The sequence below is a fragment of the Maylandia zebra genome, linkage group LG7 (genome assembly GCF_041146795.1).
Source record: "Maylandia zebra isolate NMK-2024a linkage group LG7, Mzebra_GT3a, whole genome shotgun sequence".
NCBI classification, from domain to species: Eukaryota; Metazoa; Chordata; class Actinopteri; order Cichliformes; family Cichlidae; genus Maylandia; species Maylandia zebra.
Window position 1 is genome coordinate 66,767,309 of NC_135173.1, and position 15,905 is coordinate 66,783,213.

Here is a 15,905-nt window from a genome sequence, read left to right on the forward strand (position 1 = left end):
GTTTGGGACGAGGGTTAGGGATTGAGAAGCAAGGCGAGATGGTTTGGATGTGCAGAGGAGGGAGAGTGGATATGTTGGTGAAAGGATGGTGAAGCTGGAGCTACCAGGAAGGAGGAAAAGAGGAAGACCTCAGAGATGATTCATGGATGCAGTCAGATATTATATTTTCAAGTGAAAAGGCCATCTATTGGTAACCAGAAGAATTATGACTCGTGCAAGAGCAGCGTGACAGGTGGATGGCCATTTAAAGCCAGGTGATTTTTCTCAGACTGGTTTCTAACCACAAACGCCCTTTAGCCACTTTCCCTTATTAGAAATAAAAATAAATTTATTTCAACTGGAATAATGTTTTGTGCTTGCACTGTATATACTTTCAAGATTTAGGTTGAGGACAAAACCTTCTGCCTCCACTCAGCCCCGACCCTTAGTGAGGACTTCTTGTGACCAGGAACATGTTATGACTGCAATCAGATCATGCTAATCCTTAAATATATCATTGGGCCTCAAAAAATGTGTTCTTAGTCATGGTCTAAAGTGCGGACCGGCAAATTTTTCTTTGTTGCTGTTTTAATTTGAAAGACTTTAGGAATTGTGTAAAATTTGTGTTTTTCTAGGCACAGATGCGCTTCATTGTCATCCGCAGACACATGTACATAATTCATCCAGCAGACGCAGCCGGCTGGAGCTGAAGTTTGCATGTTACAGTATGTGTTTGCAAGCTCCATCTCTCGCCTCATTGCATATCTATTCAGGGGAGAATAGGAAGAAGCATAACAGAGCAGGGCACCAGGAAGGCGGGGTTTAAAGTATGACGACTTCTTTCTCACCAGTTCCTGTCTGGGGAAAAATGTGTCAACTCCTTCAAAGCCGTGTTCTGATTCAACTCGGTCATCACTGTGAGGAGGGGCTGTGAATTTGGGTAGCTAATTATTTTAATTGCTTCCATAAGCTGTATGTCAAACCCACTGACTGATGAGAAGTGGCCAAATCAGCGAACCACACTACAGCGTCCCATCGTTTTAGAACAACAGCGTGCCCACACACTGAAAGCACCATCCATCTGTCTCTCTCTGTTTTTCCATCCTCGTGCAAGTCACTCATCGTCAGCTTGTGTCCATAAGGACTGACTCGGTGCTCAGCATTGGATGGGTGATTCACTGACAGGGGCTCTTCGTCTCCTCATTCTCCTAAAACAGCGAGGATTACCCGATCAGGTGAAACTTTTCTCTGTGCATGCCGACTCGTTCCCTAAGTTTCTCTGATATCACACAAACAGTTCATCTAAGCTGAGAAAGCTGCTCTGTCCTCTGGTTTTGTTTTGGTTTTTTGGGATACGCGTGGAGTCGTCAGCTCATCGCTGCGCCGCTGCCAGAATGCGTCGCATGGCTGCTTTCACGGACAGCGCACACTGTGGTAGTGTAAACAGCTCTGCTCTCCTAACAGCTAAAATAGTTGTTTGCACCTGCTTCTGTTTATTTCTCTTTTTTTGCACAAACATTATTAATGTGTCAGAACTTTAAAGATATCGATGCTCATTCTGCAAATTAATGCTAATTGGTTGGTCAAGAACTTCTACCATGATGTAATCTGTTGATGGCACCAAATTTCATTAAAGCTGCAGTTAAATGACCTCAGAAATGTCTGTGAGTATGAGGATGGAGGTGATGCTATCAACGAGCTGCTGCTAGAAATTTTGAACCGCTGCTCATGTTCGTGTTTTTTTCTTTTCCCTTTCTTATCCTCATTCCTATCTATTCCTTTCTGTCATGATCCAAGCAGCCAGGAACACACAGGCACAAATGTAATCTTCAAAAAAATGGGTTTTATTATACCCCCCAAAAAGGACAAGATGATTACAAAAATTCAAAATAACTGCTAATTTACATCTGTAGTCTGAGGACAGGTCACATAAAACTTTCTGACAAGCAAAAATCCAACAGGAAGGAGTTAAAAGTAGGAGTGAAGATTTGGGTGCTGTATGGTGTCACATCTCCCCTTACAAAAATATATTTTACTATAAAAAATCCTAAACTTTCATCGATACATAGAAAACGCTGACATTGACGTTGTAATGCTTGAGCTACAGCACCATACAGCCCTATTCATCCTGGATTATCAGAGTCTAGATTAGTGGGTGTGACACAGACACGTACAAGATGTTTATATTTCTGCTGGATTTCATTCGTCTAACAAATAGGGAAGCTGTAACTCACAAATCTGTCTGATCCTGATTCAAAAGGCTGTGGGACTGATCTATTCCATCAGCTCTACGTTACGCCAACAACTTTTCTTTGTAGGTTTGTAATCATTTTTGACTGAACTGCAAACTGTTGTGGAATAAAAAGCTCATTCAAACAAGCTCTACTTGTTGTTCCTAGAGTATTTAAAAGTAGAATGGGAGGCAGAGCCTTCAGTTTTCAGGCCCCTCTTCTGTGGAACCAGCTTCCAGTTTGGATTCAGGAGACAGACACTATCTCTACTTTCAAGATTAGGCTTCAAACTTTCCTTTTTGCTAAAGCATATAGTTAGGGCTGGACCAGGTGACCCTGAATCCTCCCTTAGTTATGCTGCAATAGACGTAGGCTGCCGGGGATTCCCATGATGCATTGGGTGTTTCTTCTCCTCTCTGCATTTAATCTCTGGCTCTCTTCAACAGTGTGTGTTTAACCCTCTCTCCCCTCCCCGAGCCTGGTTTATTCCTGTCAAAAGGGAGTTTTTCTTCTCCACCGTTACCAAAGCGCTTGCTCACAGGTTGTCATTTAATAATGGAGTTCTCTCTGTATTAGAATAGAGTCTTTACCTTACAATAAAAAACACCTTGAGGTGACTGTTGTTGTGATTTGGTGCTCTATAACTAGAACAGGATTGAAACTTGAATTAAGCTTCTCTTGTCAGCTCCCCTCTGCACATGTTTGAGGAGGTGAACTCAGCGAGAGAGCAGGGAAACGATGTACAGCACTCAGAAAGTCTGAATCAATCAAGAAAAGTGCAACTGGCACATCTCTAGAATCATTACGCTGAAAAAAAAGCACTCACTTCTCTGTCCATTTCTTAATTGGTCGTCCAGAGATAACGACACAGACACAGCCTTAATGATACTGAGCAGGCAGAGCCACATAAGTGTGAAAGTGACTTTGCTTTATCTGAGACTCCTGGTGAGCTTATTACTGACAGTTAGGGATGTAGTTAGGCAGGCTAATCACTGGTGTTTCCCTCAGCCATCTGCTGCGGTGGTGGAGAGACGACGCAAACGCAACAGCTGCAAAGTTGTCTCAGAACATAATGAAGAGGTTTATCTGGATGAGTGGAGCAGAAGGAGGAAGAGGAGGGAGTTTAAGAGAGAGCGCAAACAATGAGGCTGACTCTAAACACTGGCTGTTTTTCTCTAAAGACACCTACGACGAAACATACTATATGCCCCCCCCCCCCACACACACACACACACACACACACACACACACACACACTCTCTGAGTGCTCATTACGGTATCAGCACCGATCAGATTGATCCCACTTTTAATAGGCTTACAGTCATTTAAAAACAGATCAGTGATGAGAATCATTCCATTTCTCCATTTCATAAACGCAGCTTTTTAATGACCCACAAAACAAACTTGTCTATATGCGACTTATTTTTGTTTTTTGTAAATAAAGAAAGTTACATATAGGAGGGCTGCATGTCTGGTCCACAGATACACGAACAAAGAAAACATGTTTTTACACATCGATTTGGGCAAAGGTTAAAAATTTTCTCAAGTCCAGTAATTGGGTTTCTCTGGCAGACAAACACCCACGTCCACATGCTATTAGCTGAGAGTTTTTAAAGTTTGGTAATTAGTTTGCGTTTCTTTGTGTTAAACAGACTCCCTGGTGAAATACCTCCATCTTAAATCTTTAACGCACAAACAACTTTCCACAAAATGATAAATCAGTGTCGCCTAAATCACAGTCTCGTTATAAAAGAAACGTGATGGCTGGAGGAAACAATTTCCTCCTTCCTCGGCTTCGATGTGTCCCACCACTTGGTTTCTCTTTGTAAATGTCTGTTTTTGCCTTATGGACACTTGCAAACATCAAGTTCTGCTCCAAGATTTCCTGCAGCTCGTTCATTTCCGCCTGGACACACAGCTCCAATATCCTGGTAGTATCACTGTGTGGATCCACAGAAACACACAGGAATGCCAGCACACAGTCATAATTTACACTTCTTTGTGGCGTGTAAACCACAGCTGTGATAACATATCCACAAAAGACGTCTTACTGGCAAAGTCCAAAAATAAGCACTCAATTGAGTGCCAGCTAGTTAGTACGTTCACACTGCAAGAAAGCGCCCCACACACACACACACACACACACACACACACACACACACACACACACACACACACACACACACACACACACACACACACACACACACACACACACACACACACACACACACATCGGGTAAACAGCCTCAAAGGTCTAATTTTCAGACTTCATTGATCCAGCCACAAACCAATCTTCTTAGCAAGGCTACACAATATTGAGGCTCACATCAGATTTCTATTACCTGCTTAATTTCCACTGCAATTTCTCGCTATTCTGTCAAAGGAATATTGTCATCAGCACCTCCTGCACACGACTGAAATTAGCCCTCGATCCAACAACAGCATTCATTTCCCAACTTTAGCAAATGAGACACAGAGATGGGTTTCATGTTTAGAAACACTTGAGCGTGTGTGTGTGCAGACAGGCTGGAAACAGTTTTTTTCACCCTTTAGAAATAACAGCTTGCTTGAAAACAATGTAACTTTTTTTTTTATTAAAGTGTATTTGTATAGCATATTGGCTTTGGGAGAAGCAATCATAATGGAAAATTGGACTGCACGAGTGATAACAAGTTGAAACTAAATAACTGCTCCGTTGTAGCTTCACATTGTGCTCCCTCTCACTCAGACACACAACCACACACAGACACACAGTTGCTATCCATGATTTGTTCTTTGGGTTTTTGGAGTTTAATTGTAATTAATTTTTGTTTATTGTGAGCTTTCCTCTGTTTCTTGGTTCAGTTATTATGTAGATTTGATATTCATGTATTGAGTTTATTTTGTTCCCTCAATATGTCCCATCTCACCCTCCTGTTTCTTTTCCCCTGTGTTTAGTTATTGTTTCTAACTTCCTGTTTTATTTTGGTAGTCATTTGTCTCCCTTGCCTTTTATCTAGTTTAACTTTTCTTCTCTGTTCTTCGTGTCTCAATCTTGCTACCTCTCTGTTTCCACTATCCCTCATTTCTCTCATATGTATGCATGTATGTGTATATATATATAAAACTATGAAGTCATGTCGGCTCAGACGTCGCCTGGATCAACAAGGTCCGTGTCAGGTGTTGAGGAACCAGGGCACCCTGATGAGAAGTGGTCTACTGGAACAAGATGGCATCGATGGGCAAGAGATAAAAATAGGATGCTGTTGGAATGCTACTACACAAGTAACCCCAGCGGAAGGGGTTACATGAATAGGATGAGGAACCTATGGCATCTTTGATACCCAACATCCACATTAACAGGATGTGGAGGGTGAAGGTAACAGTGGTCCCAGTGGTAGTCGGAACACTCGGTGCAGTGACTCCCAAGCTAGCCGAGTGGCTCCAGCAGATCTCAGGAACAACACCTGAGAGCTGGGAAAGACAGCAATGCACTATTTGTGTGGTTTGCTTCAGCTGGTTTGTGCCAGACTCGAAGTGTAATCTCCAAAAGGCCGCTCACCTCAACATTTTTCCTGCAGTCAGGTTTTGTTTACAGTCGAGCCGACTGGACCTGAATGCAACATGAAGTCGATAGCTGTGGTCAGACACATTCATATAAGTGCTTTACTGAACACTTGCCAGTGAATTCCGCTCTCTGAGATCACTCTCCTCCTCTGTGTCTTAAATGGCCTCTCTATCCCACCTCTGCCCGTCTATCCTTCTCTTCCTCCCTCCCCTCCTCCGTGTCGGAAAGCTCAGAAAGGAAATTGAGGAACGTTATGCATCATTGGCACTCAGCAGTTCATCAGGTATTCAAAGCCATGCGCATCTGTTTACACACACACACACACACACACACACACACACACACACACACACACACACACACACACACACACACACACACACACACACACACACACACACACACACACACACCTAATCTAAAGGACTGGACGAATCAGAATAAAAGGATCTGAACTGGGAATAAAAAGCACTGCAGGGAATAACATTACAAAAGATATTCTGCATGAATAAAGAATAAAGAAGGAAAAGTATCGAAGGCATGACAGAAGACCAGAGGAATACTGAAGACTTTGATGTCTGCTATGAAACGCTTCCTGCTGCTTTTTGCTCTGCCTCCTCGGGCTGCGTCTCGCTGATGTCTAATAAACGTGGCATCTTTTTGGCTCCAACCAGCGAGCCCGAGTGAAGACGGTGCCGGCGCAGTTTTACCAAGCGTCTGTATGAGCAGAGTTACTCACAGAGGCCTAAAATTTCATTAGTTTAATTCGAGGAGTGGCAGCTCATGCATGAATGTGTATAAAAATATCCATTAACATAAGAGATTATGGATTTATCCATTATATACTAACATTCTCTAATCCCATGATGATTAGCACAGCAGGTACAGGATAGATAATAACTTCCATTTCATTTTCTGTGCAGTACGCACTCGCACCTCTGATTCTGAAAGCCTAAATATCCGGGGTCTATAAAGTGATTAGTTCCCCTTTGCTGATTCTGTACTGTGTAACGATATTCTGCTCCTATCTTCACTTATCCCAGCACAGCCCCTAAATATCCCTGTTATCTGAAGACACTGCACAGAGCAGTAGGTAAATTATGGCTTGCTTCAAGTCATTTTTCTTTTGAGGAAGCTGAAATTTCTTGAAAGAATTTTATTTTAAATCACTGTGTATTTTAACACCTAAATATCTGTTCACCAAGGCTAACCGGGAAAAGTGAGTTTTGTTAGAAGAGCCGCGTTAACATCATATAAGGTGCATGAATAATACAGCATCATGCTGCATCCCAGAGGGACCAGGTTTGGCTCACAGGCCTCCACTTTAGGCACTGCTGACTGGGACTGAGGGCACTCTGCTTTGCCAGAGGCTGAATACATTTACCTGTCCTATCTGTGATTAGCCTGAGCCAAACTCATGCTGCAAATGTTACAACTTTTCATAAAGCATCAACCTGCCAAACCTAATTTTAGCAAAACCAGCACACTTAGAATGAAGCTTTTTATTGTGATGAGAAGATGCTCAAAAACCTTCACGGTGGCTTTGCCCGTCTCATTTTCTTGCATTTAAAAAATAGATTTAAAAAAAGCCAGTAAGAGATAAAAAAAAAGGCACCACTCAATTTCTTTATCAGCACCTGCTGATTATGCTTTCCCCCAACGGAGAGAATATATGGAAGGCAAAAAGACGGAGGGTGAGGGAGGAAATGCAAACACAGCTGTTTCAGCAGCTGATGCTGTATTACCGAGTGTGACCCAGAAAGAAAGTTGGATGTTTCCGACATCAAGGCGCCGGTCAAAGCTATTAACTTTAGTGACAATGGAGGCGAGGTTTGGAGTGTCAGAAAGCTTCCCTCGATGCAGCGCACTACGTAGGCGTCTACTTCTGATTATGTGAGCCTCTTTACACAATACTGACAATTTAATATGAATTTTTAATTTTGTGAGGCTGCAGAGCTGTTCAAAGCAGAGAAGAGCGGCAATGCACAGTCCCGCTCGCTCAGTTTTTAAATTGTTTTCTCCGGTCTGCATTAAGAAGGCAATGAGCGTAGCCTTTACCGCCCCTCAGAATTCAATGACCTTAAATCTGCAGCGAGCTGATAGAGTTGTTGATTGGCCTCGGTGACTCGAGCAGAACTTTTCAGCTGCAGAGGCTAAAAAGTTTCCCGTCGCAACTAAAACAGCACGCAGAACGTGAACCTTATTATTGGGTGGTGGGTCTCCTTGCATTTCATTTTAAATCTATGATGTAATTAGACGTCTAACTTGTGACGGCAGGCGTCCATAGCTCAAAATAACTGATGTTGTGACTATGCAGTCACCTCCGTTTTAAGTTCTTAGCTTGATGGACTCAGCTGGACTTCCTTCTGACTAGTGTTTAAAGGAGACCTGTTATGATTTTTCTTATTACCTGTCATATATATAATTCCAGTGGTGAGTGCTCATATTATACATGCCCAGAGTTTATGTACTTGTGAACTTTAGACTCTCCTAAGAAACAGATTCAAGCATTAACGTGTTGTGCTAGTGCAGACTGGGTTTTGGCATAAAACAAACAAAACAAACTGTTGTTATTTACAAAGAGAGCGCAGTGAGAAGACTGCATGTGAGAAGCGACAGCTCAGATTTTTGCAGCAGCCTCTTGCATATGCATTTCTGGGAGATCCTTTCTCAAGCAAGAAAATAAGAGAACATTTAAACCACGTGTGCCAGCTGATTTGCTAACGTTTTTGACGTGCAGTTTGGCGATAACTGAGGTGATATTTAACGCAGAAAAAGCATCTTAACTTTTTGCACTTGATATGGTTGCAGTTACTGCTGCACGGAGGAGGCCTCGCACAGATTTTAGAGCGAGTGTTTGAAGAGAGACGTTTCTCCAATCGTCTAAATTTATTTGCAATACCAGATAAACGTGATAAAAAAGTTAAAGGAGTCATGCAACACCAGCAATGACTCTTTGATGGGTGTCAGTCTGATCTGTGGATTTATGTTAATACACTTTACAAACAACATTTGTCCTCAACGAAGTTTTGTGACACTCACATTAAACTATTATAGTTTCAGGACCATGGACAGCGCACAAGGTTTTCATAGAGACCCACACAAACTCAGCTGCATTATAAAAATACACACACACACACACACGCACACACACACGCACGCACGCGCACGCACACACACACACACACGGATGGAGTTTGTTTCATGCTACAGAAAGCAACGCCACAATATTGTTGCACAGCTTACAGTCTTTGGAGGCTGTTAACTACCAAACCCTGTTTCCATTACAGGGAGTGCAGAATTATTAGGCAAGTTGTATTTTTGAGGAATAATGTTATTATTGAACAACAACCATGTTCTCAATGAACCCAAAAACCTCATTAATATCAAAGCTGAATGTTTTTGGAAGTAGTTTTTAGTTTGTTTGTAGTTTGAGCTATTTTAGGGGGATATCTGTGTGTGCAGGTGACTATTACTGTGCAGAATTATTAGGCAACTTAACAAAAACAAATATATACCCATTTCAATGATTTCTTTTTACCAGTGAAACCAATATAACATCTCCACATTCACAAATATACATTTCTGACATTCAAAAACAAAACAAAAACAAATCAGCGACCAATATAGCCACCTTTCTTTGCAAGGACACTCAAAAGCCTGCCATCCATGGATTCTGTCAGTGTTTTGATCTGTTCACCATCAACATTGTGTGCAGCAGCAACCACAGCCTCCCAGACACTGTTCAGAGAGGTGTACTGTTTTCCCTCCTTGTAAATCTCACATTTGATGATGGACCACAGGTTCTCAATGGGGTTCAGATCAGGTGAACAAGGAGGCCATGTCATTAGTTTTTCTTCTTTTATACCCTTTCTTGCCAGCCACGCTGTGGAGTACTTGGACGCGTGTGATGGAGCATTGTCCTGCATGGAAATCATGTTTTTCTTGAAGGATGCAGACTTCTTCCTGTACCACTGCTTGAAGAAGGTGTCTTCCAGAAACTGGCAGTAGGACTGGGAGTTGAGCTTGACTCCATCCTCAACCCGAAAAGGCCCCACAAGCTCATCTTTGATGATACCAGCCCAAACCAGTACTCCACCTCCACCTTGCTGGCGTCTGAGTGGGACTGGAGCTCTCTGCCCTTTACCAATCCAGCCACGGGCCCATCCATCTGGCCCATCAAGACTCACTCTCATTTCATCAGTCCATAAAACCTTAGAAAAACCAGTCTTGAGATATTTCTTGGCCCAGTCTTGACGTTTCAGCTTGTGTGTCTTGTTCAGTGGTGGTCGTCTTTCAGCCTTTCTTACCTTGGCCATGTCTCTGAGTATTGCACACCTTGTGCTTTTGGGCACTCCAGTGATGTTGCAGCTCTGAAATATGGCCAAACTGGTGGCAAGTGGCATCTTGGCAGCTGCACGCTTGACTTTTCTCAGTTCATGGGCAGTTATTTTGCGCCTTGGTTTTTCCACACGCTTCTTGCGACCCTGTTGACTATTTTGAATGAAACGCTTGATTGTTCGATGATCACGCTTCAGAAGCTTTGCAATTTTGAGACTGCTGCATCCCTCTGCAAGATATCTCACTATTTTTGACTTTTCTGAGCCTGTCAAGTCCTTCTTTTGACCCATTTTGCCAAAGGAAAGGACGTTGCCTAATAATTATGCACACCTGATATAGGGTGTTGATGTCATTAGACCACACCCCTTCTCATTACAGAGATGCACATCACCTAATATGGTTAATTGGTAGTAGGCTTTCCAGCCTATACAGCTTGGAGTAAGACAACATGCATGAAGAGGATGATGTGGACAAAATACTCATTTGCCTAATAATTCTGCACTCCCTGTATGGTGTCTGCCTGCCAGACTGCTGCTCTAGGTCTACACTTGTGTGACCTATGACCTATATTTGACCTGCAGCATATATTTATATGCTTTTCTGAATACAATTAACAAGCTGCCTCTGTCCTGTTGGTAAATTACCCAAAGTTGAATATCATCTCATAGTTTCTTGCCAGATTTGATAAGCTGACTGCGCCCGTGTTTAGATCTCACACACTGGGCTCTGACTGCACACACGTCCCCCACCTGAGGATTAACCAGGGCCCGGCAGAAGATATAAAGAATTATGGGTAGCACTTTATAATACGCCCCATGACTAAGAGTGGATCCCCTGTAACTACATGGCAATTCAAGGTATTTTATTTACATTTAAATTTAACTATAGTTATTAATATTTACACAGGAAGACACATGAGAATGAGGGGGTGACCAGTCAGGTTTAACAGGAAAGAAAGAAATAATTATACTGTAAGTAGATGTAGGTACTGCAAGTAATTACACGTAGTGTGCAGTTTCTATGGTAATTCTGCTGAAAAACAATGTTTCTCCATCTAACATTAGAGACGGGCTGTACTTAACTATCAGGTCTGTGTGACTTCAGTTGTTCTCTTTCACAGTTACTCTTTAAACACTTTCTAAATGAGTGTTTCCTTCCTCTAATGTACCTACCTTTAAGTATTTGTAGGGAAATATAATTACTTAATTTGAAATAAAATACCATGAAATTCAATTTTCCATTTTTCCAATTACAGGGGAATTAACCCTTTAAGACCTACCATAGAACCAAGTCCGCCAGAGCTTGTATTATATTTTTACATGCTGTGGAGCCATTTTTGGGAGCATTTCAAGTTGATATACATCAATACAACCATTATAGCCCAAATTTTAATAACATGTCTGCATTAGGTGCATAGTAATTACACAAATTGCAAAAAAGTGCAATAAACTACAAAAAAAATTGAAAATTGTTTTTGTTTTTTTAACATATATTTCTAGTTAGAGAAATTTAAGAGGCTTATCCCTCAAAACAAAATAGTTTCCCACCACAGGAAATTTATTTTGAGTGTCTTCATAGTTTTATTTTTGAGATACACCAATTTTTATATACTGCAGGAAAAATGAAAATAAATATTATAATGCAGATTTGCAAAAAACAGCATGTGCATCACAATAAACTATTTCCAGCAGTGCAATATGAGTCCTAAGCATCCCAGAAACGACACAGAAAGTCATAAAGTCAAACATAACTTTTAAAAACACCAGTATAGGCTCATGAGGCCCTGATAGTAAAAAAACTACATTTCCACAAAAATGACGTCACTTCCGGTTTCGGGCAGGTCATGGCGGACAAGCGAAGTTCGCGCTGACGTCTATTCCAACGTAGGAAGTGTTATGAACAGCTGATCGAATCGGCAAAGCGTGTTTCTGGAATATTATGTTTTTGTTGCTGCAAGTGGTTTTTATGCAATTTTTGCAAAGCTTTATGTGGAAGGAAACTGTGACCGAGGACAAGCTTATGGCATAAGATGTAAGTACAACTCCTCCGGTTTCATATGCAAAAAAAAATTATTGCGCTAGCTTACGCGGTTGCAGTGCTACAAGGATTTAAAAGTAGCCCGCTCCGACCGGCTTTAAAGGGTTACGCCCTTTATCACAGGTGTTACTAAATTATACTGCATTGTGAATCATACAAAGCTACCCGACCGAGTCCAACAACGCATCAGTTTACTCGTTATCTGAAAGCAGCTGCTTGCAGCACTGAATCCACAAAACAAACTGACCACCTTAAAGCTTTTGTTTTAGTTTTCTGGTACGCACCTCCGCTCTCATTAGCATTGTTTTCAGCGTTAAGTGACAGCAACACACACCCAGGCTGCATGGACCCAACAATAGGCAACTCACAGCTGAACTCAATCGAAGCGCCAGAGAAACTTTACACAGCGATAACACGTCTGTCTGCTGCTTTCAGGGTTTTTTCTGCCCCCAAAGAAACAAAGCAATCAGCAACAGCAAAACATCAAACCATGCTTTAAAAAGCTGTGCATAATGACAAAATGTTTCTGTTTAGAATTGGACAACGTGCTAACTGTGCCTTCTTTCTGTTATGATGTGGAAAAAGATAACACTCACTCATCCCTGCTGCATAATGCAACTTTATGCAAGGGCTACTCTCTCCAAATCCCCCATTTAAACTAACAAAGACTGCAGAGGACTCTAATTATCTGCTACTGACAGCCTGCCTTGGGGGATTTCTCTGTGCGATCAGTATTTATCGGTGTCTCGTGGATTCGAAGCGATAGGACAGAGCGGACGAGAGCAGGATGAAAACCTGAGCCGACTTACTCACCTGAGGCGTCATACCATGGCACAGGTACATGATGGGGACGTTGTCAGTGTCAGGTCCTTGGTCCAGACACAGGTCGTCTCTCAAGCTGTTCTTCAACTGAAAAACAGAGTGAAGGTCAAAATGAAGACGGGATGCTTCTCTACCTAAAACTGACATTATAGGCAGTGAAGCTCAGGAATACAAAATGACAAGACTGCCGTCTAAATCGATTTCATAACAGAGCAAACAGGACACAGGAGGAGGGAATGACAACGTGAAGGGGAACAGAGGAAAACTAAGGACCTAAATACATAAGACGATGGGCGACAGGTGGAAAACACAGCCGGAACAAATCCAACTAACGAAACAGGGAAGCAAAACTAAACATAACCCACATGAGATGAGGGACTGTCAAAATAAAATAGGAAGCGATAAGAACACTGAGACTCAGGCAAAGACACGTGAGCTTGACACTCGCACGGGGAATAACAGGCATGGAAACACACGACACAGCGGGGAGACAAAACAAAGCAAGCAACAGCCAAACTAGAACACAAGAACCACACAGGACAGGGCCAAGAGAGGAGGACACACCGAGGAAAGACTGGAGACTGGACACCAAAGAAACAAAACTAAAGAAGAACTAAGAACTAGACATGCAATAAAATCAGAGGATCTCCTAAACTGAAGATCAGAATCTCAATATTCCACAAGTCTAAACAAACACAGGACCCAGACGACCAGGACAAGGTCTGAAATTAAGAACAAAAAATTAACTGTTTTTGTAAAAGAAATCTCTTTACAAAAGTCAAACGTTGTGCTTTTAAGAGGACATTTTTCATTGAAACATTTTTATACGTTATTTTATGTTTTTTTCCCTCTAATTTAAGAGAAATGCCCCGTCCTTTGAGTCCACTGTTTTTGATCCTTTGATATTTTGGAGGGACAACTTATTAAAGAGCTGTAATTCCTTAACCCTTCCTTTTTAATGGGCTGTTAATCCCCTCAAATTACATCCGAGAGAGTGCGCTTTAAACCCAAATTCATTATTTTACTGTCGCTTGAAAGTGTTTTGGGAGTATAATAAAGAAACCAGCTAAGACAGTGATGATGTGGTCCTTTCACCACAACCAAGCAAATGAAGTTAAAGAAAGAAGACGCTCTGTTTAAACGACGTGTGTCTGGTTTTCCTTATGGATGCGTCTTTGTATTCCTCTCATAAGTGGAAGACGAGTGAAGCAGTCTCCTTCTCCCTCTCTATCTGGCTGTCTCTCTACATTATTAATTACTCCATTATGACAGAGTGGTGCACTACACAGCTTTAGCTGCGTGGCTAAAGTGAAGACAAATGGAACCACAGCGGGCTAATTACTGCTCGCCAGGAGAGTTATGCAAACACTTTACACTAACATTCACCTTTTTTGGCAGCTGCAGAGTCATATTTCAAAAAGAAAGAGCATCTTTGCTTTTTGGGTCACAGGTTATTTCCTCAGTTTGGCCACGTTCCACAAAAGATTATGAACTAATTGTTCAAAGTAGGCAAGAGAAAAACTAAAAAGAACTTCAGGTTGTCCTTGCTCCGTCTGTTCTGCTTCATGGCTTGTTTTCTGATCTTAGCAATTATCGCACTGAGTACAGTGCTATTAATCCCTAACCCTCAGAGAGGGAGGATCCTCCAGAGGGCCAATATCGCTGTGCATCGAGCCCATGTTGTAGCCAATATCCGAGTCCACGCTACCCATGGAAGGGTTTTGGCCTAAAGTGAATAATTTACCCTGGTGTCTGTAGGATACTGTTACGTTAGATATACCTTGGGCAAGACACTCAACCCCCGAGTCCTCCGATACATCTGCAGCATGTGCACAGAAAAACAGCGGCTGTGTGCACACATGAGCCCTAGCATTTTATAAATACAGTGGCTTGCTGCTTAAAAGTCTTTGGTGTGGTCATTAAATCTAGAAGGGAACTATAAGTCAAAATGCAGAATAATAATCTGGACCGTCTGTAATTGTTGATCAGTCAATCGTGTTAGTTTCTGCTGCATTTCCATTTCATGCCATCACTTCTTTATGTTATTCTCTCAAAGGGCAACTTAAGTATAGAGCTGAGGTTAGTAAACTTTGATGACTTAGTCAAATCTGATGCCAGCAGAGGAGCTAGCAGTGAAGGGTTAACAGTTTGAATCCCAGTCAGCGTATTCATTTCACTCTGGTAATCAGTATTAACTAATATTAACTATTAGCCAGATGCCTGAAACTACAGTATCGATATCATAGCGTGAAATCAAACTGTTTAATTTGTATAAAAAAATCCAGCCTTGGTAATATACAGCAGAGATTTTTGTACTTTGACCATGTTCGCTTGAACACTTTACGGATAATAACAATCTGTTAAGCTGCTTCGTGATTCATGACGTGTCATGAATCTTTGTGCGATGACTGATGCGCTCACACATGCATTATTTTCCTCTGTCTCTCTTCCACAGCATGTCTTTATCCTTCTCTCACCCCAACCAATCACAGCAGATGGCCCCGCCCCTCCCTGAGCCTGGTTCTGCTGGAGGTTTCTTCCTGTTAAAAGGGAGTTTTTCCTTCCCACTGTCACCAAAGTGCTGCTCATAGGGGGTCATATGATTGTTGGGTTTTTCTCTGTATGTATTATTGTAGGGTCTACCTTACAATATAAAGCACCTTTAGGCGACTGTTGTTGTGATTTGGCGCTATGTAAATAAAAATCAATAGAACTGAATTAGTCATGGCTTAGATTCCATGTGATATCAACGGTCACAAAGCCGTGGATAACACAAGAATAAATGATTCATTTATATTAAAGTAAAGATTTTAAAAATTGAAAAACCATGAAAATATTCGTAGTCTTTTTATACAGTCTATAGTTTTTCCTTAATTTAGGCTAAAATTGATGAAATTATAGAAAAAGTGGTCAATGAAGTTAAGTTTCTTAATTTTTACCAAAAA

The 15,905-nt window shown here is 41.6% G+C and overlaps 1 protein-coding gene across 2 annotated transcripts in view; it reads right to left on the reverse strand.

Annotated features, from left to right (window-relative positions):
* Positions 1–15,905, reverse strand: part of galnt18a (UDP-N-acetyl-alpha-D-galactosamine:polypeptide N-acetylgalactosaminyltransferase 18a) — a 184,199-nt gene that overhangs the window by 18,985 nt on the left and 149,309 nt on the right. For both annotated transcript variants that reach the window (XM_014413111.4, XM_014413110.4), the window contains exon 9: positions 12,952–13,047. In XM_014413111.4, the coding sequence (XP_014268597.1) occupies positions 12,952–13,047 (96 nt within the window). The remainder of the gene's footprint in view (positions 1–12,951; positions 13,048–15,905) is intronic.